Below are 26305 nucleotides of genomic sequence, written 5' to 3'. Positions count from 1 at the left end.
AGCTTATAAATAACCTCGATTCCAGTTCCGTCATTCTCAGATTTGTGTGACAGCATGAATCTCCCTGGGTGCTTACAATGCACGTGGTGTTAAACACACTGAGTTGGAGGTTCTAGTCTGTATTGTTAACTGATTACCCAGGTGAGCCTGATGGGCAGGTAAATTTGGGAATCTCTAGTTCATCTGGCATAAGATTAATTTTCGTTAAATAGGCTTTTTACCCACCCTTGCCCCCTCTCTTTATTTTTCTCCCTTCCCCCCATCAAGACTTACAAAAATAAATAAATCTTAGAAAGAGCTAATTTGCTTTAAATTTACTTTTAATCTCCAGGCTGGCATAAGTGAGATACAGTTCTCCAAGAGACCTATTTTTTGGTCTTCTTCTTTCCACAATTTAATCAAGTGTTAAGGTGAAAATCTGATTCTTCTCTGTGAAGTGTCTCATAAGACAGAAGAGGAATTAATTTACACTGTCTGGTGTTAGGATGTGTTATGATTATGTTGGCAAAGCTATAAAAAGAAAGTATCCAAAGCTTATTAAAAAATTCCATGGAGGTCCCTGTTAGAGCAGATGGGTGAAGCAGAGTGCCTGATCATTTAGCAGCTACTGAGCTAAAGGATCTTTGAGCCAAGGTGTATATAGCTGGGGCAGCTTGACGAAGGTCACAAAATCATAGTTACAGCTTTCAAGGGGAAAGTTCAGAATTTTATAGTAAAATGCATACTTGTCTTACTGTACAAAAATGACTAAACAGGGGCGCCTGGGTGGCTCTCTGGGTTAAAGCCTCTGCCTTCAGCTCCGGTCATAATCCCAGGGTTCTGGGATCGAGCTCTCTGCTCTTCGGGGAGCCTGCTTCCCCCTCTCTGCCTACTTGTGATCTCTCTCTCTGTCAAATAAATAATTAAAATCTTTAAAAAAAAAAAAAAGAAAAATGACTAAACAGCCTGATAAATACATTGCCATCCCTAGTCAATTACCCCAGGGAATCTAATAGTAGATTTCCTTTGTTGCATTTGTTGGGGGGGTCCTCTCCTTTGTAATCATAAAATGTCTTTCCACAAAATGCCAACTAGAACCGCAAAGATAGGATACAGGAAAAATAAATAAATAAGCAATTAAATAGTCTAAAATTACCCTCCCCCCTAACAAAAAGTTTTATGGTTTTTACATAAAAGTTTATATTGACCTCTTACTATTTTCATTGAATTCTGCTACTTATGATATAAGATAAGTTGAAAAGTAAAAGTAACAACCTGAAAATAGCAATAATTAGATTATAGAGAATATTATACCACCAGCAATAAGAATTTGCTCTCATTTTACTCTGGAAAAGAATTTTAAGACATCTGAATGTGTGTGTTCACAGATTATATAATTATACTGTATATTGTAAGTCATGTAATAGTTAATTAGACGTACAAAGAGAACAAAAAAATTGATTTTCATTCAAAGTGCTTATTATTGCAATTATATGATCTTTATTTTTAAGACTCAAAATTGAATGGAAATTTTTATATTAGATGAATTGTTTGAAAAATGTTATGAGTTTGGTCCAACACTATGGAGAATATGAAGTTCAAATCAAGAAAATATTCTTGATAAGATGATTCATGGGAATGGTATATGGCATAGTAGGCAAATTTTAGGTGGTGTCTGTCCCTAACTTTATAATTCTGGGCATATTTCTATGCTATCTAATCTCTTCTAAACTTCTAAGGGTTGATGATTCTAGAAGGGAGGCAATAAAATGAAATGATGAAAAACCGTGTTTTGGAATCACACATAACAGGGCTTAAATCCTAATTTGGAGCAAGTTCCAAATATCTGGAAGATTCAATTTTTGGTTGTCTCGTTTGAATTATGGGTATAATCCCCACCCTATCTCATCTGACCTTGTATCTCTAACATTTGTGGTAAAGAGTAAATAAAATAATGTATATAAAGCAATCCATTATACCTAGGTAAATAAAGGCTCAATTAAGAGTGGCTGTTTTAAAGGTGTACAGCTGATAATTAAAATAATTATTCCTTTACACTTCCTTTAATGTTTTCTATAGACATTATTTGTTGTGTAATGATACATGTTCACTTAAGTTTCCAAGTAGTTTTTTAAAAAGATTTATTTATTTATTTTTAGAGAAAGAGCAAAAGCAAGAGGGGTAGAGAAGAGAATCCTAAACAGACCCTATGCTGGGCATGAGAACCCAACATGGGACTTGATCTCATGACCCTGATCATGACCTGAGCCAAAACAAAGAGTCAGATGGATAACCTGACTGACCAACTGGACCACCCAGGCAGCCCTGATTAGTTTTTTAAAATGCAAACCAAAAGCCGAAGTGTCAGAAATCAGAGTTATCTCCGGAAATAACCTGACTCTGAGAGAAAGGATTTTTTAATGCATTTGAACCTGGAGAGTTGAAAACAGACTTCAGAGTGGGAAAGAGTACATGAAAACATAATAGTTTTTGTTTCTGGCAAGAGAATTGAGTCTTTCATTAGCTGGTGGGAGAGCAATTCAAGATGGGACAAGGCCCTGGGTGTTATCTGAGTCTCTGGGAAGATGCCCAGAACCCGTTTTCTGGGTTGAGTTACAGAGGAATTAAGCAATAGAAATTTGAATGTGGTTAGGAAATCCAAGTATAGACAGAACTGTGACTTAATTCTCAAGGAAACATGCTACCTTCAAGAAGCTTCCTATTTAGTAGAACCCTAGAAAGATAGAGGAGCAATGGTGAGGAGAAGCGCCTCAGCAGATGGGCCATGTAGGCCCCAAAGGGGTGCAGGAGAAAGACTGAAATGAACTCAAGAAGGGCACAGGGTGGTTTAAATAGACCCTAAGCCCTAAATACCCTAGGGTTGGAACAACAAGGATGCAGACGCACATACCTCTATCTGAGGTCCTGGTCATGCATGAGATGATGGCAGTGGATCTCAGTGCACAATGATGAACAAGACAAGTTGTAACTTTATGAGGGTATGCCTGGTCACAGGCCATCTGCAAACCAGATGTCTCTCCTCCCTAATACTTAAGGCTCCCTTTCAAGAGAGAAAGGAGAGTGGTATTGCTGTTGGTGTTTTAGTTGCCTCATATTCACCCCATTGTTGAAGGAGAGATTCCCTCCTGAGGATTGTGGGGATGGTAAACACATGACACCTGACACTGGACAGAGGAGACTGTATGAAATCAGGAGCAGTTTATTAGTCACATATATTCACAGCTTTGGGTAGGCAGACAATATTCAGGACTACCTAGGGCATGTACTTGGGAACAGAGTGAACAACAGGGCTGTGGGAGGCAGGCTCTATAGTAGTAAGAAAGTGGGGTTCCAGGGCACCTGGGTATCTCAGTTGATTGAGTGGCCATTGGCTCAGTCATGATCTCAGGGTCCTGAGATAAAGCCTGCTTCTCTCTCTCCCCTTGCTCTTGCTTAATCTCTCTCTCTGTCAAATAAATAAATAAAAATCTTAAAGAAAAAAAAAAGAATCTGGGGTTCTTCTTGGTTCATGTGGGAAGATATGATTGGCTTGTCTGAATAATTCTGCAGGCAGTCAGGAAACTGAAATCTGCTATTCAGGGATCAGAGGAATTGTGTCTGGTCCCTTTGATAGAGGGAGGGTTGTTTGGCAAAGGGGCCTTATCTACAAGGGCAGTGTGGGGAGGGAACTTGTGGTTAGGCCATGTGCGGTCTATTTTATCACATGGCAAGGCAGAAATCTGTGTGGCATTATTGTAAAAAGTGGATATCCTCAGGGGTCGGCAGGCATGAATTTTTTGTGACTTAAATAGTACTTTGAGGAGCCCTTTCAGCCTCTCAATTGAACTTGCTGCCTGGGGCTCGCTGCCTGGGTCCTATAGAGAAGCTGAAAGTTTGAATGCTTTCTTCAAGATCCCAGTATTATGTATTCTGACAAGTGAAATGAGTGCTTTGGTCACTATTAGTGTACTTAGAACTCCAAAGGGGATAAGGGGTATCCTCGTGAAGCTTTGTATTGTAGTCTTGGTACGTGTAGAGAAATCTGTTACCTTGATTTTTATTTTAGGTATCTGTGAAGCGATTCCCAGAGTTCTTTACAAAAAAGGAGGCAACTCTTAGGCAATATACAAAAATGTACAGATGGGGCCAGTTGTTACTGCCTAAGGTGTACCAATCATCCTGACCCTTAGGTTTTTCCCTTTATCAGGGACATTCTGGTTAAGGGATGAAAACAGCGGCTCTCCACTGATGTATGATGGTGGTGATATCATCAGTAAAATGTATGAACTCCCACTGCTGCTGATTCATTTGATTCTAACGGACTTGCCAAGTAGCTTAGGGCTCTGGGAATGAGATGGCCTCCATCAGCATTGTGGCATCTGTCGAGAGACTGAAGCCAGGACACCCCTTCTGCAGGTGGGTTATATCAGAGGGTCCAGATTTGACTTTATCCAGTAGCAAGGAAGGCTCAGAAGCTATGCTGAGCTTTTGAAGTGCTGCTTTAATGACTCAAGGCTTAATGGCTAGCCAGGTACAACGGGTCACAGGCTCAAAGTTTATGAGAGCTTTATTTCCAGAAAAACCTACTATATGGCCAATAATTGCCATTTTAATGGTATATAGTGCCAAGCCAGGAAAGGCACTTTCTTACATCAGAACTCCATGGGCAACTTATGGCCAGCATAGGTCGTCCAGAAACTCTAGGAGCTGTGAAAGATGGTTACTAAAGCCTCTCTGGTGAAGAGGTTTCTGAGGGCACAAACTGGAGTGCCTGTTGATTTCAGTTTGGACAGATTTTTAGAGACTTTTATTGGTGGGATCCCCTTTCAAGGTGAACTAATTTTTAAATAACAACTTTAGTGACATTAAGTAAAATTTGTTATTGAAGAATATGTTACCTCCAGAACCCAAAAGGGACTAAAGATGGTAAAATTGTCTTAGCCATGTGAGTGCTGAGAAGGTCAATACCTGTTTCTTTTTTTTCTTTTTTCTTTTTCTTTTTTTTTTTTTTTTAAGATTTTATTTATTTATTTACAGAGCATAGGAGTGGGGAGGTGCAGAGATAGAGGGAGAGAGAGAATCCCAAGCAGACACCTCGCTGAACATGGAGCCCAGTGCTGATTGGATGGAATCAGCAATTTCAGTAATTAGGTTGTTGGCTGTAGAGACCTTAATGGGATGGCATGTGGCATCACAGTTGCAGCAATCAACTACAGGCCACCATTCATTTGTTCCAGATTTAAGGAACAAGCCAAATAAGGCTGTTAAATGGAATACCAATGGAATCAGGGAAGGATTCACTCAAGTTTTTAATCCTTGAGGACCTTGTTTTAAATTACATTGAGTCATGTTAACTATTTAATGAGGTTGAGAGAGTAAAGAGTAAGTGATGGGTCCTGAGTTCTTATTTTGTTAAGCCAGTAATTTTCATCTATTTTTTATTGGGTCAGAGTATCCATGCTCACTATGGGATATTTTAGGGCAATGAGTACTATAGCCATAGGGAATTTAAGCTAGACGGAATTTCCTATAGTTAAGGAGAGTCATACCTCTTTGTGTTCTACCTTATATTTAGTAACTCCCTCATGGTAGGGGATACCATGTTTATTATAGTGGGATTCAAGGTATAACTGTAATTTTAGCCTTAGTATTTGTTAAGATCAATCGATGAATTTCTGCAGATAGTAAAATTAATTCAGGGGTGCCTTGGTGCCTCAGTCAGTTAAGCATTCAACTCTTGGTTTCAGTTAAGGTCATGGGATTGAACCCCATGTTGGGTTCTAGGCAGAGCAGGAGGTCTGGTTAGAGATTCTCTCCTAATGCCCCTCCCTCACCTCTCTCTCTCTCTCTCTCTTAAATAAATAAATAAATAAATCTCTGGAAAATTAATTCAGAATATATATTATAAAGGCACACAAATCAGTGTCCTTTTATTTTTTGCTATATAAATGTTTCTAGTAAATTTTGGATTTCCAGTGAGGTCAAATTGTGGACCTTTGTTTTAAGTTGTTTCTTGTTGGTTTTCTCTCCTTGTATCCAGCATTCTTTCTTTCTTTTCTTTTTTTTAATTTATCTTATTATTATTATTTGGTCACCGGATATAGGTGAGGAATGAGGGTGAGGTGGGGAATGGTGCTCTCTACTCCCATCATACTTATTTCTTCCCCCAGAGAACCTCAAATCAGTATCATCAAGGTTGGGGACATCCCCAATAGCAGTAGTTGGTTTATAGACCGTGGGCTTAAATTCAGTTTGAATTAACCCCTTCATGATGCCACAAGGGTGCCGTGGGTGTTTTGTGGAGGATTAGGGTCTTTGTTGCAACAGACACATGGGGAGCAGCAGAGTGGTCTACTACCAGGCTTGTTGGATCAAAACCCTACTCTGCTGTGGCCCCACCTCCTCTGTCATGTGGAATTCTTTCTTTCTTTTTTTCCTCTGTTCAAATTCCACAAATTTGAAATATTTTAGGTTTTTAGCCATGTAAAGTTGCAGCTTTCAGTTTCTGTCTGCACAATCACCTATAGTGCACACCTTCGGGGGTATTTATGGGGAAAGTTTCAGGAGCTTGATAGCCTTCTTTGTCGGGGGTGCCTCTTTGTCCAGGGAATTCCAGTCTTCCTGGAATCAAGGTCCACATCCAGTAAACTTGGATGGAGACCATAAGGCCAATGATTGCAAGATTAGTCCTTTGGTGTGTTGGTAGACAGAAATACTGAGCAAAGCCTAGGTACACTGGCTGTGAGTTTTATTTTGGGAGAGCAGTTGAGTACCAATGTTCCTTCCTCCCCCACCTTTTTTTTTTCACCAGCCCCTGGGCCACAGGCCAAGATGGATGTGCACCTCGATACTCCTGAGGGTCAGGAGAGCGCAAGCAACAGTGGCAAGGGGAGCAGCAGCACAGGAAATCAGCAAGGTCACTACCCTTGCATGAACAACTGGGATACCATGCTTAATTCTCTATGGGGTGGTGATCTCCTTTCTTTCCACAAATATCGCAAAAAGGCTATCTGTGGGCCTGTCCCAGAGGTGCACAATTACAATGTCTGTATAGCTTCCCAAGCAGCTGATGATAGTCACCAGGCCAGCCACAGTGACTTAGGCTGATCCTTGGTAAACAAAGACGACCTCCCAAACAGACTAAACCTGACATCACCAGGTTATAGCAGGATGCAGTGAAATAATGATTCTCATCTTGGGGACAAGAGAGTTTTAGGGTGGAAAGTGATGGCAATGCCTAGCAAAGACAACAGAATACCACACAGGACATGGCCCAGATCTGCCAGCAATTAGCTATTCCTTCCCAGGCAGACTTACCATATCACAGAATCAGTTTAGTTAACCAAGAGCAGTTAATTGAGGCTGACCAGGTGTCCTCAGTCATGGTGGAGCATGTCATGTGGTTTGGGACACAGTGGTTTCTTATTCGCCCCATTGGTAAGGGAGAGATTCCTGCCCTGTGGGTATGGGAATAGCCAGACACTCAGCACTTGCCACTGGACAGATGAGATTGACAGCAAATTTTTAGTCACATATATTTATAGCTCAGGGAGAAGGATACTGAAGGCCATGCAGGGCTTCACAGGGATTGTACTTAGACACAGAGTAACCAACCGAGGACAATAGGAGGCCTACTTTGTAGTAATATGAGTGTGTGATGCCTCCTGGTTCTTACAAGGTGATATGATTGGTTTGTTTGAATATTCCACAGGCTTGCAAAAGGATAAATAGGAACTGTGCCTGGTCCCTCTGATTGTTTGGCTAGCATACCTTATCCTTGAGAACAGAGTGGGGAGGGAAACTTTTATATTTAGGCTATTTGAAGCCCTCCCAATTTTACCATATGTCAAGGCAGCATATAATATTGAGCCTTAATTTTAGGCTTTACACCACATGGAGAAATGAATTCTGTGTATGATTGTGAATTGGTTGGAAATTTACCCTAGAGAGAATAAATTTTAATGTGGAAATGAATGATTACACTTGAAATCACAAGACTGTTTTCTTCTCTGAAGGAAAAACAGGAATCTGTGGATTAAAATCAGGTCCGTTAAAGAATAATGCATTTATATCATTGTACATCTGTTTTTTGACTGAATAAAATGAGTATCTTGCTATTACTTGGATAAAAAAATTATTGAGGAACACCTGGCTGGCACAGTTGGTAGAGAATCCAACTCTTGATCATAGGGTTATAAGTTTGAGCCCCATGTTGGATATAGAGATGACTTAAAATATAAAAACATGGGGGTTAAGGGGGTAGGAGAAGAATGAATGAAACAAGATGGGACTGGGAGGGAGACAAACCATAAGTGACTCTTAATCTCACAAAACAAACTGAGGGTTGCTGGGGGGAGGAGGTTTGGGAGAGGGGGGTGGGGTTATGGACATTGGGGAGGGTATGTGCTGTGGTGAGTGCTGTGAAGTGTGTAAACCTGGCGATTCACATACCTGTACCCCTGGGGATAAAAATACATTATATGTTTATAAAAAATAAAAAATAAATAAAAATAAATAAAAAATATAAAAATAAAACAAAACCCCTTTGTCTCTACCACTATACCATCAAACAAGACAGTGAGCATTATTTTAAAAAAATATTGAAACTTATCTAGAACTCCCTTTTATAAAATAATGGAAAACTTAATGTCCTTTAGAAAGCCCTAGTACACAATGCTCTACAATGTAGGATATATTAAAAAAAATTTTTTTTTAAGATTTTGCTTATTTATTTATTTAGAGCATGCACACATGCTTGGGGGAGGGACAGAGGGAGAGGGACAAAGAGAATCTTAAGCAAACTCCATGCCCATCATGGATCCCCTATGCAGGGCTTTTGCTTATGACTCTGAGATCATGACTGAACAAAAATCAAGAATTAGACACCTAACTGACTGAGCCACACAGGTGCCCCCTCTTCAAAACTTTTTTAAAATGGATGCTCATGTTGACAAGATTATTTGTCATAATCCCAGAACAATGAAAAATCCCAAATCTAGAGGCATGTGAATGGTGTACTCAGTTCCCTGAGTTCCCCAGTAATTCACAATTTCCGTTTTAAAAAGCCATGCTCTGGGAACAAGGAAAGAAACTTAAGAACCACTCAAGTTGGGAGATCAAACTGAGTTCCTAGTATAAGGCTTAGGCTATTGAAGAGTGACATACTCAGTTCAGTGACAATGTGGCAAAACCCTAACCTTCAAAGGAAAACAGTATGGATACTTGCCAGTCTTGTCCTTGACTTGTGTGGAAAAGGAGGGAAAATTCTCTTGATCACTTATTACAAGGGGTTGCAGGTTTGCAACTTTGTAGTGTGAAAAATTTCATGCTGAGAATTTAAGGCTGACCAATTTGGTAGTGCTCCCAGACCCCAGTAGAGGCAAATTCAGAGCCTGTATAAAGGAAAACACTTTAATTAGGGTCTCAGGTAATTTCTAGGAAAAAGTTTTTTAAAAATGTAAGTTTACAACCATAAATCATTAAACATGCAAGGAAATAAGTTACAATGAGATAGATTATGCAGTTTGTAGATTATACAGCATAATTACAGTTTAGATTATACAGTTTACAGATTACACAACACAATCACAGTATAAAGAATTCAGATATTAGGATTATTCATAAAAATTTTTTTAAAAATAGACAATATATTTGAAAAGATAAATGAGGGTATTTATGTGTGAATAAAGATCAAAATATAATACAGTGAGGCAGACTTGAAAAAAGGCAAAACAGGTTGTCTATAAATGGAAAATATAGATTAAAACTTGATGTGTAGTTTATGTAGCAGGTTAGACACAGAGGAAGTGATAACTAGTGAATGGGAAGATAGGTCGGAAGACATTATGCAGAATATAGCCCATAGAAACGAAAGAAAGGGAAACTATGAAAGGCTGAGAGGCATGGTTAATAGACTGTCTATCTCATGTGTCTAATTGGAATTCCCAAGGAAATAATAAAGGATTAAAGTGGTATTCAAATAAATACCACCTGAGAATTTTCCAGAATCGATGAAAGTCTTAAATTCAGGAATACTAACAAATCTTAAGAAGGATTAAAAATAAAGGTTCATAGGCACCTTGTATGACATTTCAGGACACCAAAGAGTAAATCCTCAAAATAAGCCACAAAAATAGACTCCACAAACTACCAAAAATGGGGGGTGCCTGGGTGGCTCAGTGGGTTAAAGCCTCTGCCTTCAGCTCAGGTCATGATCCCAGGGTCCTGAAATCAAGCCCCGCATCGGGTTCTCTGTTCGGCAGGGAGCCTGCTTACCTTCCTCTCTCTCTGCCTGCCTCTCTGCCTACTTGTGATCTCTATCAAATAAATAAATAAATATCTTAAAAAAATAAAAAATAAAAAATAAAAAACTACCAAAAATGGTATACCATTATACAAAAAATGGTATACCAATTATACCATCAGTATATTAGGGTTCTCTAGAAAAACAGAATCAATCGGGTATATATTTATTATAAAGAATTGGCTCATGCTATTATGGATATTGAGAAATTCCAAGGTCTGTAGTCAGCAAGCTAGACACCCAGGAGAGACAATAGTATAGTTCCCTTCCAAGTCTGAATTGCCTGAGAAGCAGAAGAGTGATGATTTAAGTTTCAGTCCCAGGCTGAGTGTAAAGACAGCAGAGAGACTGATGCCTTAGCTGGGGCCTGAGACAGGCAGAGAGAGAAAACTCTTCCTTACTTAGTCTTTTATTATATAGAGGAATTCAGTGGATTGGACGATGACCATCCACATTGGAGAGGTAATCTTCTTTACTCAGTCTGTTGACCCAAATGTTAATTCCAGAAACACCCTCACAGTCATACCCAGAATATTGTTTGAACCACTAGGAACCCTATGGCTGAGCCAAGTTGCCACATAAAATTATCTTATTCCACAACTTCTCAACAACAAAAATGGAATAAAGTGTGTTAATATTGTGAAGTGCCTGGAGAAGGTAACTTCAGCCTGCAATAGTGCATGAAGATGAGGATAAAATAGATCTTTTCAGACATACAAAACCATTGGTTTCCCCAAAGGAATTTCTAAAAGCAACACTTTTAGGGAAAGGGGGAATTATCTCAGAATTGCAATGTATATAAAAAAAATGTCATGGAAATACAGTGGAAATATGGATATAAAGAAGACAGTAGTTCTTAAATACATGCTGAAATATTTGATGTGAGTGTTTTATCAGAAGCTTCCTTTCAAATGACTGACAAAAATTGTTGTATGTTTACAGAGAAAGAGTAAATATAGCTGTTAACAATTCTTGAAATCAAATGGAGGTTACACACTGTTCTTTCAACTTATCTATATGACAGTATTTAAATACAAAATTCAAGGGAAGACACCATAACTTGAAGTCCCTGATTTAATAATCCTAGAATTTTGTCACAAATTATTATAAGCCCCATCTGTTTTTTCCATGATGAACAATCTTCCCATCAATGTCAATATCTAGTTTTCTGGTGTTTCCTCTCTGTGAATCCTCCAAGATCACCAGCAGTAGTTCAGTGACCACATCACTAGCTTTGCTTTTTTCAGCAATCAAGGACCCATGTGTATATGTGTCTATTTCTGGAATCTCTATTTTATTCTATTATGCTGTTTATCCTTGAAGAATGCCACTCTATCTTAATACCTAATATTTATAATGAATCTTTATATCTGATGATCTAAGTCCTTAAACTTTATAATGAGTCCTCATTGTAAGTCCTTTTACCTTTTTCCTTCCTTTTTAAATAAGAAGTTATTCTTGGGTATGTTGCATTTACATATAAATTTTATAATCAGCATATCACTCATGCGGTGGATTTGCTTACAGAATTTCCATTTTTAATAGCCTTCGAACAAGACTCCTTCACAGTAGTCTCTAACATAGTGCATCTTATGCATACTTTTATTATGTGACATAGAAATGTTCCTGGTTCCTCAGTGATCAGAGGGACAAACACAATCTCCTCTTTTTTTTTTTTTTTAAGATTTATTTATTATTTTGAGGGAGAAAGAGAGCTTGTATATGTGAGCGATGGTTGGGGTGGGGGCATAAGGAGAGGGAGAGAGAGAGAGGAGAGAAAGGCAGACTCCCTGCTGAGCATGGAGCCTAACACAGGGCTTGAACTCATGACCCTGAGATCATAACCTGAGCTGAAATCAAGAGTGAGGAATATACTTAACCAACTTAGCCACCCAGGTGCTCCCACAATTTCCTTTTAAATGACATTCATTTTCTTTGCAATCTGGGTTCCAGTGATTAACTGTGCTCCAACTTATTTTTCCAACTCTATGTGGCTTGACATTCCATCAGAGCTAGATGTTTCCTTTTCCTTTACTTAGAAGTTGCTTTGTATACTCACTTCTTCATGAGTTAGCTTAAATTATTTCCCTGGCTTGATAAGTCTTTCATGTTTTTTTTTTTTTTTAATCTGTATGAACCCCTCCCAGATATTAGGGTCCGATGTGTGTTCTATAGCTTCTATGAAGTTTCTCTTAATTATCAAAATTCAATAGCCATTTCCCTTTTATACTTCCATGGCGCTTTTCATTTATACTATTTATGTGGATATATCATATGTGGACTTCTGTTTTTACATTCCCTTTCATGTACATGTATTTCATCTGTACAGTGAGGTCACATACTTTTTCAGAGTAAAGACCATGCATCATGCTTTTTGTGTGTGTCCCACTCTGGTAATTACAGTGTTTGGTCTTATTTCTCTAGTATCTTGCACTGAATGAAGGATGCTCAATAACAGTTGACTGAGTGAAGGCTGAGTCTCTGTTCAACAAATATTTGATGAGATGTAATAGAAGGAGCAATGTATAAGGTGTCAGATAAAATGGGTTCTAGTCTTGCCTCTGTCACTCGCTAGCTCCGTTCCTTAGCCAAATCATTTCATTTTTATGATCCTCAGTTTTCTTACCTTTAAAACAAAGATAATATTGATTACCCCACGGTACAGAATCACATGTGTTGTATCTCACTAAAGTGATTTAAAATGGTGTGTGCTCAAAACTTGCTTATGCCTTTTTTCACATAATGAAAATCTTCATCATAGGAAATTTAGAAAACACAAAGTTAAATAAGAGAATAGAAATCATGTAGAATAACACCACTCACAAAGAACTACTGTTAAAATTTTGGATATTTCCCTTATCATGTTTTTCTGTGCAACTGTTTTGAGAATTATTGTATATACTGGCTTTGAACTTTTTTATTATGCCCATTGAATATATTTTAGATACCATTTTTCATGAAGATTTATTTTTTTTCTAATGAACTTATATAATATTAAAGAAACATAGTAACAGAATGTATCATTTTTTCAAAAGGCTTTTGTAAAAAGTTAGATGCATCCATATAAATAATTTCACCTCTATTAAATTAATTGTAGACAAACATCAATATACATAATTTGATGAACAAAAATATTTCAATGGTATAACTTTTCTTTCTGAAGTTACTCGCTATTTGGTTGGGAATTTTCTTTTGCCTATATGACCCAGAAAATCCTCAAAACAGCTTAAAAATTTTTGCTACTGTGATTTTGATTGAATTTTTTGCTTGATGAAACACTAAAATGATTTCTTCTTCTGCAAAGAAAAATAAAATACTGAAAAGAACTTAGGAAACAAATCAGAGCTTGAAAAGGCCCAATCATTTTCTCATTTTTCTCAGTTGGAAGAAAAAAAAAAAGAGATGAAAATGAAATCTATTCAAAAAGGGACTAAAAGACATCCCAAAAAAAATTTTTTTAGGAGAAAAAGACATTACTGGAACTTTTTAAGTTGTTTACATTTAAAAAAGCATCTTACCTATAAATCAACTTTATCCAATTTAATTAAGGAAAGGTCTGTGAATGATTTCAGCCTCAGTCATGTTTTTCATGTTTGAGCTTGTGGCTCTGTCTATTTTAAATAGTTGGTATATGCCCTGGAATGTTGGTTTTCTAGAAAATTTTCTTTTTTCAAACTTTGAAAATTCAGAATTGTGTTGGCCTGAAAACAATTATATTTTTAAGAGATATGATCAAATGATTTATAGAAGATATGAAAAAATGAGATAAAATAAATATATTCTAACTTCAAAATACAGACCTGTATGATATTTGGTCCATCTATATATGTGAATGCTGAAAAAATTCTGGGAAGATATGCGCCAGAATTATAATCATGCTGTCACTGGATAATGGGTAAAAGGCAACTTCCTTTTTTTCCTTCCAGAAAAATTATCATTTTTCCCCAACAATGAGCATATATTATTTTCATATGCAAAAAGAAAATAATTCCTTTTGAAAGAGAGACAAGGAAGGAGAATGGTTTCATTCAGCAAACAAACTCTGTATCAGTACCTACTGAGTGAATGACAGGCATGACTTAGTGCTGTGGGTACATCAGTAAAAAACCTGTAAAAACCTATGCCTACAAAACCTGTGCTTACAGAAACCTATGCCTTAATGGGACTTACATTGTAGTAGAGGGAGAGAGTCAGAAGGCAGCAGTGCAATCACAGCAAGTTATAATATGCGTTCAAGCTACTAAGTGCCAAGGGAAAGTAGAGCAAGTTAAGGGAGGTTAGGAGCAACAGGGAGAAGACAGTTTCAAATGGGCTGAGGAGGCTTACTGAGAAAGCAGAATTGTCTCACGAATTTTGTGATTCTTCTTTCCTCACCATATAGTGTCATTATGTTATTACTCAGATTAAGACTTGTTTTTCAGGTGTCATGAAGAAATTGATAATTCCAATCACATCTTAACTTCTGAAACACTCAAACATGGTTTGTTGCTGGAATTACACAAAATGTTCACCCTTAGGGAGAAACCATGATGAATGGTGTAAGGGAGATTTGGTCTTCTGTGACAGGTGGCTTATCTAGAACAGATATTGCAGAAAGGTAGCCAACTTGGAGGGGCTTCGGGGAGCAGAATGTAATTTTTTATGCTCTTTTCCCAGCCTAAACACCAAATTTCTGGAAATATCTCTGCGTTAATCTTTTCTTGTCTTTATAACTTACAATGTCAGAGGCTGTTTCTAGAGCCAAAGGAAAAGCCTACTTTAACAGGATAATCAATGTTTATAATGATAATCTATTATAGTGCCTATGAATTGATATGATCGATTACTAAACAAATTTCATTTGTGTGGTCGTTAACTGAGCACATTTATATCCATTAGTTTGCTGGGTTCCAAGGTAGTAAAATAGGTAATATTAATTCTACTTTTGATAAATGTGGAAACTTAATTAACAGAGAAGTTAAATGTCTTATTGAAAGTTGCAAGTTTATTAAAAGGCAATGCAAGATTCCACTACATGCTCACTTTTAGGTGACCAAATTTCCATTGCGCCATTTGGACTGCTTAATAAATATGAGGACTAATTTAAGGGCAGTCATTCCAAGGGTATATTAAGGTAGTTCAGTAATGCTGTCATTGCTCAAACCTCTGCTTTGAAATTTCAAAATAGAATTCTTTTGAGTATATGCAAATTTAAATTACTTAAGGAAGCTTTGAAAAAAACCTGAAGTCATTTCTGTACAAAAAACTGTGTGATCAGTTTGTTTATTCATTTGACAGAGATCACAAGTAGGCAGAGAAGAGGAGGAAGCAGGCTCCCCGCCGAGCAGAGAGCCCAATGCGGGGCTCAATCCCAGGACTCTGGGACTGTGACCCGAGCCAAAGGCAGAGGCTTTAACCCACTGAGCCACCCAGGCACCCCAGTTGGGATAGGTTTTAACTAAAACAGTTTACTGTAAAAATATAATGTTATATTTTAAATGTAGCATTATTCTTCCATTATATTAGATAAGAGTATAAAGTGGGTTGCACTGATGAAATCACAAAAATACTTTAGGTGGTGGAATACATGTGTAGCTTCCTAAAGGAATGGTTTTGATGAATATGGTGCACATACACACACACACACACACACATAAATATATAACATTTGTATACGTTAGTAAAATTAGTTCTTTTGTATCACTGCATTTTTCCTTTTGAAGACAAATGAGCATATATACAAAAATTTTCTGAAATAAAAGCATGCAGTTTAAAGTGTCCAAGCTTGGGGTGCCTGGGTGGCTTCACTGGTTAAATGTCTGCCCAGGGTCCTGGGATCTGGCCCTACATAGGGCTCCTTGCTCTGGGGATAGCCCGCTTCTCCCTCTCCCTCTGCCTGCTGCTCTGCTTGTGCTCTCTTTCTCTCTCTCTGTCAAATAAACAAATAAAATCTTTTAAAAAGTAATAAATTGTCCAAGCTTAAGCTATTCCTTTAGATGACCTTCACACTGAAGAAAAATTATAGAACTATTTTTTGTCATAGATGTACCACTCTCAATAATAATCCCAGGAAAGTAAATAAGCCCAGAGGATAATAGGCTCTATTTTCCCCCTTGTTGAGAATGAAAATGGTAAAAGAGAATTTGTTGAATGAGTTAAAATTATAGGATCTGGGCTATTTAAAGTGTTAGAGGACTGGAGCCCCTGGGTGGCTCAATGGGTTAAGCCTCTGCCTTCGGCTCAGGTCATGATCTCAGGGTCCTGGGATCGAGCCCCACATCAGGCTCTCTGCTCAGCGGGGAGCCTGCTTCTCTGTCTCTTTCTGTCTGTCTTCTGCCTGCTTGAGATCTCTATCTCTGTCAAATAAATATATAAAATCCTAAAAAAAAAAAAAAGTGTTAGAGGACTGCATATTTGCACGAGGGAAAGCTGATAGAATTGTGTCTAACCGACTTTGGTAGGGCAGTCTTCAGTTTAATGTTTATGAATCCCTTCCAGAGACCCAGAGTCTGAAGAGTGTAACTATTCAGATGCCTTGGATGAGGGTGATTCCAGAAGAGTTTTTGCATTAACTTCTGCTCTGCATGTGACAATTGATGTTACTCACATGGCAAAGCATTGTATTTGCCACTAGGCTACATCCTGCCTCTAAAGCTACTTTATTGGTAATGTCATAAAATTCATTTTAGTATATGATTAACTGAACTTTCAGTTTTTATTAAGAATATTAATAATTAAAAGCATGATCACTAGCTATGTTTGCCTGCCCAAAATTTATAGATATCAGCTATTAATTCAGTATTTACTGAATTTATTAGATAACTATGTGTCAGCCCATGTACTAGGTAGAGGGATACAACGGCATTTCTACCACGACCATGTTGGTCAGATTAACTTCCCTTTTTCTCCTTCCTATTGATGTCATCAAAAGTCACTTGACATTTTAAAACCACTGTCTCATTAAAAGAGGAACTGACTTCTTAGAACTTCCTTTGAACCCCCCTGCACAGATTGTGTTCACTCTGACATGGGAATGGGGCACGCAAACCATAGAATCCTCAAAATTCATTTTCTCAGTAGTGCAAATTCAGTCCTTGGGCTTTTGTGAGTTTGGAGAATCTTTGTGCCTTTTTTTTTTAAAAAGATTTTATTTTTTATTTGACAGACAGAGATCACAAGTATTCAGAGAGGCAAGCAGAGAGAGAAAGAGAGGAGGAAGCAGGCTCCCCGCCGAGCAGAGACCCCGACTCAGGGCTCGATCCCAGGACCCCGGGATCATGACCTGAGCTGAAGGCAGAGGCTTTAACCCACTGAGCCACCCAGGCGCCCCTCTTTATGCCTTTTTTGAAATCTAAGAACACTTTGTGTCCTAAAACGGTTGGAAAAGGCGAAGATGAGAGGCAGTCTCTTGCTGGAATTTGCGCGCGCTCTCTCTCTCTCTCTCTCTCTCTCTCTCTCTCTCGGACCCCCCTCTGCAGTTCTGCCACATCCTCTCTTTTGGAACTAACCACTCCCTCCCCTGTGTGCGTCCCAGAGCTGCCTGGCTTGTGGCCTTTCCAGGTCTCCAGCTAAGGCATGGGAAATCCTTACTGTGGCAAGCAGCAGAGTGCTTTGCACACAGTTGGTGTTAAATAAGTACGTTCTGAGTTGAATACAAGTACTTCCTTTTGTAGCCTGCAGTACCTTAATAAACTAAGAAAACAACGATATTTGTGTCCCTTGAATAGAAAGGAGAATGTGAGAAATACGTGAGAATGAAGGAGCACAGGCAGGGTGTGATGTAAAGTGGAGGAAAAAATGAGAAAGGTTTGTTCTAATTCAAGCTAAATGGTCTCAATTCTGATCACTCAGAAAGATGGAAATAAAAAGGTGGGAAGTAAAAGGCCAAACTACGTCAGACATAAGATAGGAGGGATGCTCTGCTACAACTTACAACCATTTAGAATGACGTTCATCTAAAGGAGAACTGAAAATATCCCTGTGTGTCCTGGATACCACCCAGCACGCATAACACCCACATGCACAGATGTGCTACCCAAGATGATGTACTGATAATTAGGGAAATCTGTTTTGGAGAGGAGCAGGGGGAGTCATGATAATGGCAGAAAGAGGACTGTCTGGCCTTAGAAAAGATTTTGACACAAACTGGCTGCGTTATGGTAAACCACTCAAGTGTCTGGGTCTATACCATTTATGTGGAATGGTCTTTTGGGGAAGCTGCAAGGGGCATGGGGAGGCCTGTGGCAAGCGAACTCCCTATAGTCCTGATGGAAGGTGTGTTTCCGGTAAATTTTTCTAGCAGGAAATGAAAAAGTAGGATGACCAGTTAAATGTGGACCCCTCCACTCAAGGAGGCTGAGTGCTTAGTCAAGTTGAGGTTCTTATCTTTATCCATATCAGTCCACATTATTATTCTAAGTGACCCTATCTTAGCATAACAATGTCATTGTGTCAGAAGGGTATTCAGATATGTGAATTACTTTATCTGGAAGATTATTGGAAAGTCAATTTGCCTTTATATTTAGAATTTTATAGGTTTCAGTTGTCCAAAAATTCTTCATGGTAGAAATAGTTTTCATGTGCCTACAAATGTATATTGAAGGGTTTAATCATTTGTTTATGTTTAACTCATTATCAGGAAAGAGTCTAAGCATGAAAAATAGTATGTGTGTCAACAGACAAGAAGCTGAATTTCCTTTGGCTTGTACTTGAGGCACAGAAACTCCCTATGTGGAGGAATTACCAAAAAAAAGGAAGGTCTCTAAGTTTAAAAAAAAAATCATTTTAATACAGGTATATGTTTCATGTTAGCTCTGTTTAGCCTAAAATGGTCTTAGTACTTAGGTGAGTAAATGTGTTAGGATTCCCATTTTTAGAGGTGGATACTTTTACTTAATTTCAAAGAACAGGATTTGAGGTCAGGAAAGCTACTGAAAAGATTAGAATGTGTTTGATCTCACCAGACTGTGGGTTCCTCTTTGTAGCTTGTGGGCCTAGCACAGGGCCTGGCACTTAATAATTTAGCAGGAGCTTGATAAATGTCGACTGGATGAATAAATAATTATCTGTTTTTGTTGGTCCACATTAAGAGGCAATTACTAGGTTTCTCTGACCTTGTTTGGAAGAAGTTTTCACACTCCAGAACAGAAAATCTTGCAAAATAAGAGCTGTAGGCAGAGAACTGAAGAAATATAGCATGAAGTATTAAGGTGCTGAAACCTGAAGAGAGAGAGACATCAACGGAGACCAGTCTGTGTCTCGCTCTATCTCATCCTCTCTTTCTTATGACCAGGAAAAGCACGAATTTTCCAAAATATATGTTCTTCATTGTTACTCTAAGTGCTTTTTTCAGAGAGCCTGACTCACACCTCCAGGGAACTGATTAACAGGTAAGAAGTTTATTTCAAGTCATATATGCAGAATGAGTTTCGCTGTAGGAGGTGAAGTGAGTGATACTGATCCAGAGATTAGAGAAAAGGTAACCAGCTCCTTGCAGTCTCCGGTTCAAGTAAGGGAACTTGAGAAGAGAGTGAGTGTGAGCTTTGAGGCTGGAGAGAAAGAGGCTGCAAAAACTTTGGTTCCTGGTTATGCTTTTAACCTACTAACACACTCCTTTCTTAGCTCACTGCGAGCTGACCAGTGATTTTATATACATAAATACACATGCATACCTACATGCATATATATAAGTACACATGTCTTATAGATATGTATTCTTCCAGTGCTTTATTTAGCTTGAACATTGTTATCCTTTTCATGCTGATGTTGCATTTTCGATTTGACAGAGCTGAAGATGCTGGCATGTGTGTATCTATGACTGGGTAATGGGCTTTTGTTAAGGCACCTTGAAAATTGTGTATTTCCAAAAGAGATGAAAGAGATGAAAATTACATCACCTTTCTAGGGGCATGCAAGGACTTCTGTGAAATCTCCAAATGTCCAAATGGTTTCCACTCTTGTAATCATCCACAGTTGACAAAGCAGAACTCATCCAGATTCCCTACTAATTCTGTAGAAGAAAAAGAGGAAGAGTCGCTAGTGAGTCAGCTGCCTTAGTTAGCAAACATAAACATAATTAGCTTTTCAAGCCCAGAAAATTAGAAGAACTTGGAAGTTAATCTCTCTTCTGTGTTTATTAGTACTATTTCCTCATCTTTCTATGGGTTATGTTACAAAGCATTTGAAGAGAGCAGTTCTCTCTCCCTATAACGTTGACCAAGAAAGGATTCACCAAAAATGAAAGCAAACAGACATTTACTTGGGCAGTTAGAATTGCAATTCAGGAAACACAGATTCAGGTAGACACCTAACTTGCGTTCCAAGGAAGACAAAGGTGGGGGAGGGCAGAGATATAAAGATGGAAGGATAGGAGTGTAGCTTTCATTTAGGTCCTCTGTGCAAAAGAGGAATTGAAAAATTAACTGGGATTGGTTGTGTATGCAAATGAAGGACCGAGCTTTTTAAACCGAATTGGCTCCTTTAGAAGTGAAGTACCACGGGTGATCCAGTTGCTATGGTTTGAAGGAAGTTAAGTCCACGCTGAGGGCTTGCAGCTGGCTTTAAAGCTCAGAAAGTTTGGGCACCTGGGTGGCTCAGTTAGTTAAGTGACTGCCTTTGGCTCAGGTTTGATCCCAGGGTACTGGGGGATAGAGCCTTGCGTGGGGCTCCCTGCCCAGTGGGGAGTCTGCTTCTCCCTCTCCCTCCTGGTGCTCTGCCTACTTGTGCTCTCACACTCTCTCTGTCAAATAAATAAATAAATTTTTAAGAAAAATTTCATAGTTTCTCTGTTGAGGGTGTGCGTAAATTCCTCTCCTCATATGGCCTCCTAACAACCCTATTTTATTTTTTTTAAAGATTTTTACTTATTTATTTATTTGACAGATAGAGATCACAAGTAGGCAGAGAGGCAGGCAGAGAGAGAGGAGGAAGCAGGCTCCCTGCTGAGCACAGAGCCCAACACGGGGCTCCATCCCAGAACCCTGAGATCATGACCTGAGCCGAAGGCAGAGGCTTTAACCCACTGAGCCACCCAGGTGCCCCCTAACAACCCTATTTTAAAGGAGACTCTCTTAACTAGGCTTGCTTGCTCTATTTTGAAATCTTCTTTTACAATGTATATAATCATGCCTCTAAAAAAAAATCAGACATATGTAATCAATGTTGCATAAAACAATAATGACAGGCAGATAAGATGACTCTTTGTTACAGGAAGAAACTTACACTTACAGATACACTATTTTCAGTTAAATTGTCAACGTGTGACTTTTAGAGACTTTCTGTGCTAGAATACCTGTGTATTCTTAATTTTGTCAGGTGACTGTATTTCAGTACTTTTAAGTTACAATAATAATATATGCTCATTATTACAAGTTAACATATGTAAGGAAGTACCAACAAATGGTTAACATTCTTCTTGTTCTCTCTTACCTTTTCAACTAGGATTTTTTATTCTTTTTACAAACTTTTACAAAGTTGAGATCATATTGCATTCATTGCTTCCCCTCCCCCACACTTCTAAAATTTGCTTCATTTTGCAATGTGTCATGGACACATCTCTGTAGGTAGATCTAACTAAACTTAGCACATTCTTTGTAGCTGTATAATGTTCCATAACACAACATAGTTTATTCAACCATTCTTCCCTCACAGACTTTTAGATTATTTCCAGTGCTACAGTAAATCTCCTTGCCAGAGAAATCAGAAGAGCCCATTTGAGAATGACCTTGTGGGTTCCAGAGTTCCCGCCACGCAGTGATCTCTAAGTGATGGACACGTTCTGTCAGGAAGATGAGATGACTTTTCACAGCAGACATCTCCGTCTCCCCACAGCCCTGGAGGGCCGGGCTGGGTGAACTGCTGTTTTGTGGAGGAGCCTGGCATCCTGGGTGTCAGGATGCTAAGTGGCACCACTTAGCCCTGGTGTCAGTGGCAGGCTCTGAAAGGAAGAGCATCCTGGGAAGAGGGAGAGCTTTGAAATGACAAAGTAAAACTCTGGGGTAAAGCAGGCTCCCATGGCTTGGCCTCCCCGCACATCCAATTCTGTTTCTGATCTTAAAATGGTAGTTAACGAATATAAATTGACAGACTTTTAGAGAGTTTTGTGATGATCTTATTTTCTAACACTAATAGGCAAAAAAGGAGTCATTTAGAAAGACCATGTCTGAAGTAATAATGTAAAGGTAAGAACAAAACTTCTAAGATAGCAGCCAATAGCCAAGAAGCCTTGATATAAATTTGGAGACCAGAATTTCTTCTTCCATGTCTACTCTACAGGTCACCTTTTGGAAGTTCCCTTTTGATATACAAATTCTAATTCAATACTTCTTTAATACTTTAATACTTCTTTAATACTTCTTTAACATAGACCTTCTTACTAAAGAAGTTTCCTCACTTCGTTTAATATAAAATATATAGCATTTAAGTATTCTAAATAGCATATCTTAATATCTTTATATGTGTTGTTATCTTCAACTTTAAGATTTTAGACTCTCAGGTCAGTAGTCATCAAAGTATTCATATAACTGGTCCTCGAGTTTTAGCATAGTTAACTTACTTGTGTACAGGAAAGTACTCCACAGAAATAAACATTTGATCATGGCCATGGCTCCTGATGTGCTGTTAACTGGCTGAGGACACACTAGAAGCCTTTAAATGGGGTCTCTTTCCAAACTTGGTGTCAGGCACCTCTCACGAACTATAGAGAAGAGCTCTATAACTGACATTCCTGTATTATAGATAACTAAACATTTAAGCCAGAAAGGAATACCTATGAAGAGATAGGGAATCTCTCCCTCCTTCTCTCTCCCTCACAAACCCACACATGTACATATATATGCATATACATAATTTTCCCTATTTAAAGAGTAATGAAGGACAGAATCATAAGTAGCTCTTGTATGTCTTGTCTATACCTATCACAGGGATTTGGAAAGATAATTTTGTGGTAATCCATGTCATCTTGCCTTAACAGTGATGTGAAACTGGATTTGCTTGCTTGTGTGCTACAGTAGCAGTTGCGCGACTCCCAGTTAATCATTTAACCTTGAGCCCTGGGCTCCATATCCATGTAGGGAGGGTTGTTCCTTATTACCTCATAGGATTATTAGGAGGTTTAAAATGAGATAATAGATATAAAATGTTCATGTTGAATTGAATAAACCTAGTTTCCCTCTTGGGAAACTTAAATGGTCTTCCACTATGAAGATGTTTCTTGGTAGGATTAAAGGGATACATAGAATGGCGGTGGGGTAAATAAAACTTTGCAACGTGAATGATGATACCAATAAACAAACATGGTTTTAGAATTACGAGGAATTTCAATATGCTTTATTTTATTAGTTCTTCACAAGAATACTGTGAATCAGGCTAATATTTTTACACCCATTACACAGGGAGGAACTGTGACTCAGAGAAATTAAGTGAATTAGTATCACCTGCTAGCCTGTAATGGAATGAAGTTCTTTTTGACTAACAGTCCAGTGCTCTTTACATTACTCTATGCTGTCTGTCAATGCCAGACAGTTGGCAAATACTAAACAGAGAGAAGTCTAATTGGTTCCAAAGTTGTGTCTGAAAATCTAGCTGTGTTCTCAAATTTCCCAGGTTCCTGCAAAAATGCGCCTATTTGGGGAAGGAGCCTCGCCTACTCCTGGACTCCCGAGTGCCACGCTAAGCTCAGCATGCATTTCTTGGGTCTGCAGAACCAAAGGAGTTGTAATTCTAATACGAAACGCACCGTGTTTTGTGACTATTTCACTTTATTTTTAGCATTTCCTGAATCGAAGTTAAGCAGTTGGAAAGGGCTCCCTTCCAATAATGGTGAAAAGCTTGGTTTGCTCTGTATAGGTCAAGACTTAGCTATTTCTGCCCTCAAGCACCATAAGTGATTGTCTCCATCCCTGGGTTGATACTCAGCATATTCTGTGGCATGATGGTATGTCTTCGCATGTGTACCTTCTTTCTTCTCTTTGAGAGCACAAGTCCCCTAAAAACGGAGAGTCTAGTGTCCCTTTGTACTCTCCGGGCCCGGCGGAGAGCCGAGGGCTTCATAGGTTCTCCATAGATGCTTGTCCCTGCTGCTGCTGCTTTTGTGATATCATTTGTGATAGCATTGACTTCTTAGGGAAGATTCGTTAGAAAACAACCTACGAACGAGGGTTAGTTTTAGAATAAACTGTGTCTGCTGGCTCCCTGCCTACCCATACCATAAATGGTTTCCCAAGACTTCTTTCACAGAGACAATTACTAGAAAGATAAAGGATGCTTTGGAAAGTACTAGTAATTACCAGGTCCCCTTAAATGCGAGAGAAGGCGATACAGGTTCTACTCTCCTAAACACGAACATGAGGCTGTTGAAAATTAGCTGTGAGACTCGAGCAGACCGAAATACACAGCTGTCACTGGGGCACAACACCTTTGAGATGAAGTTGGATTTCTTATTTCTAAGGAGTTGAAGCCGAGTGTGTTTTGTTGGGGGCCTGCAAATTATAGTGATTTGATTTCAGCCTGAACAAGCACCACAAACAAATCCTGGCAGGCAGGCTCTCTACAGGAGTGGCCCAACAAGTCAGTTTTCATTTCCTTCCAAGCCCTGGTTGGGCTGATGCATCCGCAGAAAAATAGAACAAAAAGCAAGAGATCACTGCCCCCTAAAGCATCCTAGTGGCTTGCTCGGCTCAGGGGTTATTTATAGCGAGCCGGCTCACACTGAGCACGCCAGGGTCTAAGCCGCGAATGTGGAACGTGCAAACAGAGGCATCAATGCAAGGTGTGACCAACGACTCCGTTCGCAGGCCTGTAGTGGTTTCGGTCCGGCCATGCCTTTGCCACCTCTGTGAACCTTTACCTCCCAATAGGCTCATTCTCCTCTTCATGTGCACCTTCTATTTGCAGATGTTGCTATGAGGACAGATTCGTCCGAGATGACTGATGTGGAGTCTGTGGTCAACAATTTTGCCTCTTCGGCCAGGACTGGCCGCCGGAATGCCGTGCCGGACATCCAGGGCTCGGCCGGGATGGGCGGGTCCGCAGAGCTGCCCCTCAAACTGGAGGCCCTGTCCATGAAGGAAGGTAATGCCCAAGTTCTCTCCTTGCCTCTGGAGCAGTCTCTCTTATAACTGGTTATAAGTGCTCTTTTTTTCTTACGTGTGGACTAACACCTCTGTTTTTGTTGCAGGCTAAGTGTCATTTTTTAGGCTTTCTGAAAGTGAACAGTTTTATCTTTTTCTCTCCCGATGTGTATGTGCAAGCTGAACATTTATGTATTTGTTGGACATGTCTAGTCACGCACCGTGCTCGAAATCGGAGATAAAATGTGAACAAATATAATTCCTTCCCTCAATAAACTTAAATTCATTGAGAAATGCTCCGAAATAAAGTAGTTTCCCTCCTATCATCCCCTTAGCAAACCGCTCTGGAGGCGTGTGCTTTGCTATAGTATTCTATGAGCCCTTCTACGTCTCAGATCTAAGAAGTTTATGGTCAGTTAAAGATGAGAGCTTGAAGGCAAGTATTTGTATAAAAGGTAACCATTCTTCAGTGGGAAAAGTTGCATTAAGGACAAAGGGGAGCTGTCAAACCGATGGAGGAAAACTTGGGTTTGTCCCCTCATTGCTTATATATAGTTCATCTAGCTTCCAGAATCCAGTCTTCTGGAAATAAACATAAAGATACTTTCAATAGAGTTTTAAAGAAGTCTTTTTAGTCAGAAAACATTCATGGAGGTTAAAGAAAATTTCAGTTCCAAGTCATTACCAAGATACCTGGGCCTTGTGCCCCATTTAGTCCAAGGTGGACTTTAGTATGAGTAGAAATTTATTGCCACTGCCAAGGAGGCAAAAGAGGCTAGCAGCTGCTGCACGCCCACTCTGTTCATGCAGGTGCCAGAAGAAGGCTCTTGGTCCTCTGCCTCAGGACATTATTTGTTACCTGGTAAAGTTACAGATGTTCCTTGTTTGATCCCTAGGAAATGTGGATGTCTTTGTCCAGGCACACCTCATGTGTTCCCAGAGGTCATTGCCTTTCTCATATAAGACCCTACAAATA

At 39.0% G+C, this 26305-nt stretch overlaps 1 protein-coding gene across 7 annotated transcripts in view; it reads left to right on the top strand.

Moving 5' to 3' along the window:
• PKIB (cAMP-dependent protein kinase inhibitor beta) overlaps window positions 1–26305 on the top strand; it is a 111320-nt gene that overhangs the window by 79526 nt on the left and 5489 nt on the right. For 5 of the 7 annotated variants that reach the window (XM_059177690.1, XM_059177689.1, XM_059177693.1 and 2 more), the window contains 3 exons: window positions 6791–6895; window positions 25154–25330; window positions 25665–25936. In XM_059177690.1, the coding sequence (XP_059033673.1) occupies window positions 6811–6895; window positions 25154–25330; window positions 25665–25921 (519 nt within the window). In that variant the 5' untranslated portion in view covers window positions 6791–6810 and the 3' untranslated portion in view covers window positions 25922–25936. Of the gene's footprint in view, window positions 1–6790; window positions 6896–25153; window positions 25331–25664; window positions 25937–26305 lie in introns of those variants that run through there. The other 2 variants (XM_059177695.1, XM_059177694.1) reach the window with 2 other exon arrangements.

The sequence above is a fragment of the Mustela lutreola genome, chromosome 6 (assembly GCF_030435805.1).
Source record: "Mustela lutreola isolate mMusLut2 chromosome 6, mMusLut2.pri, whole genome shotgun sequence".
Taxonomy (NCBI): Eukaryota; Metazoa; Chordata; class Mammalia; order Carnivora; family Mustelidae; genus Mustela; species Mustela lutreola.
This window is presented reverse-complemented; position numbering and strand designations above follow the sequence as displayed.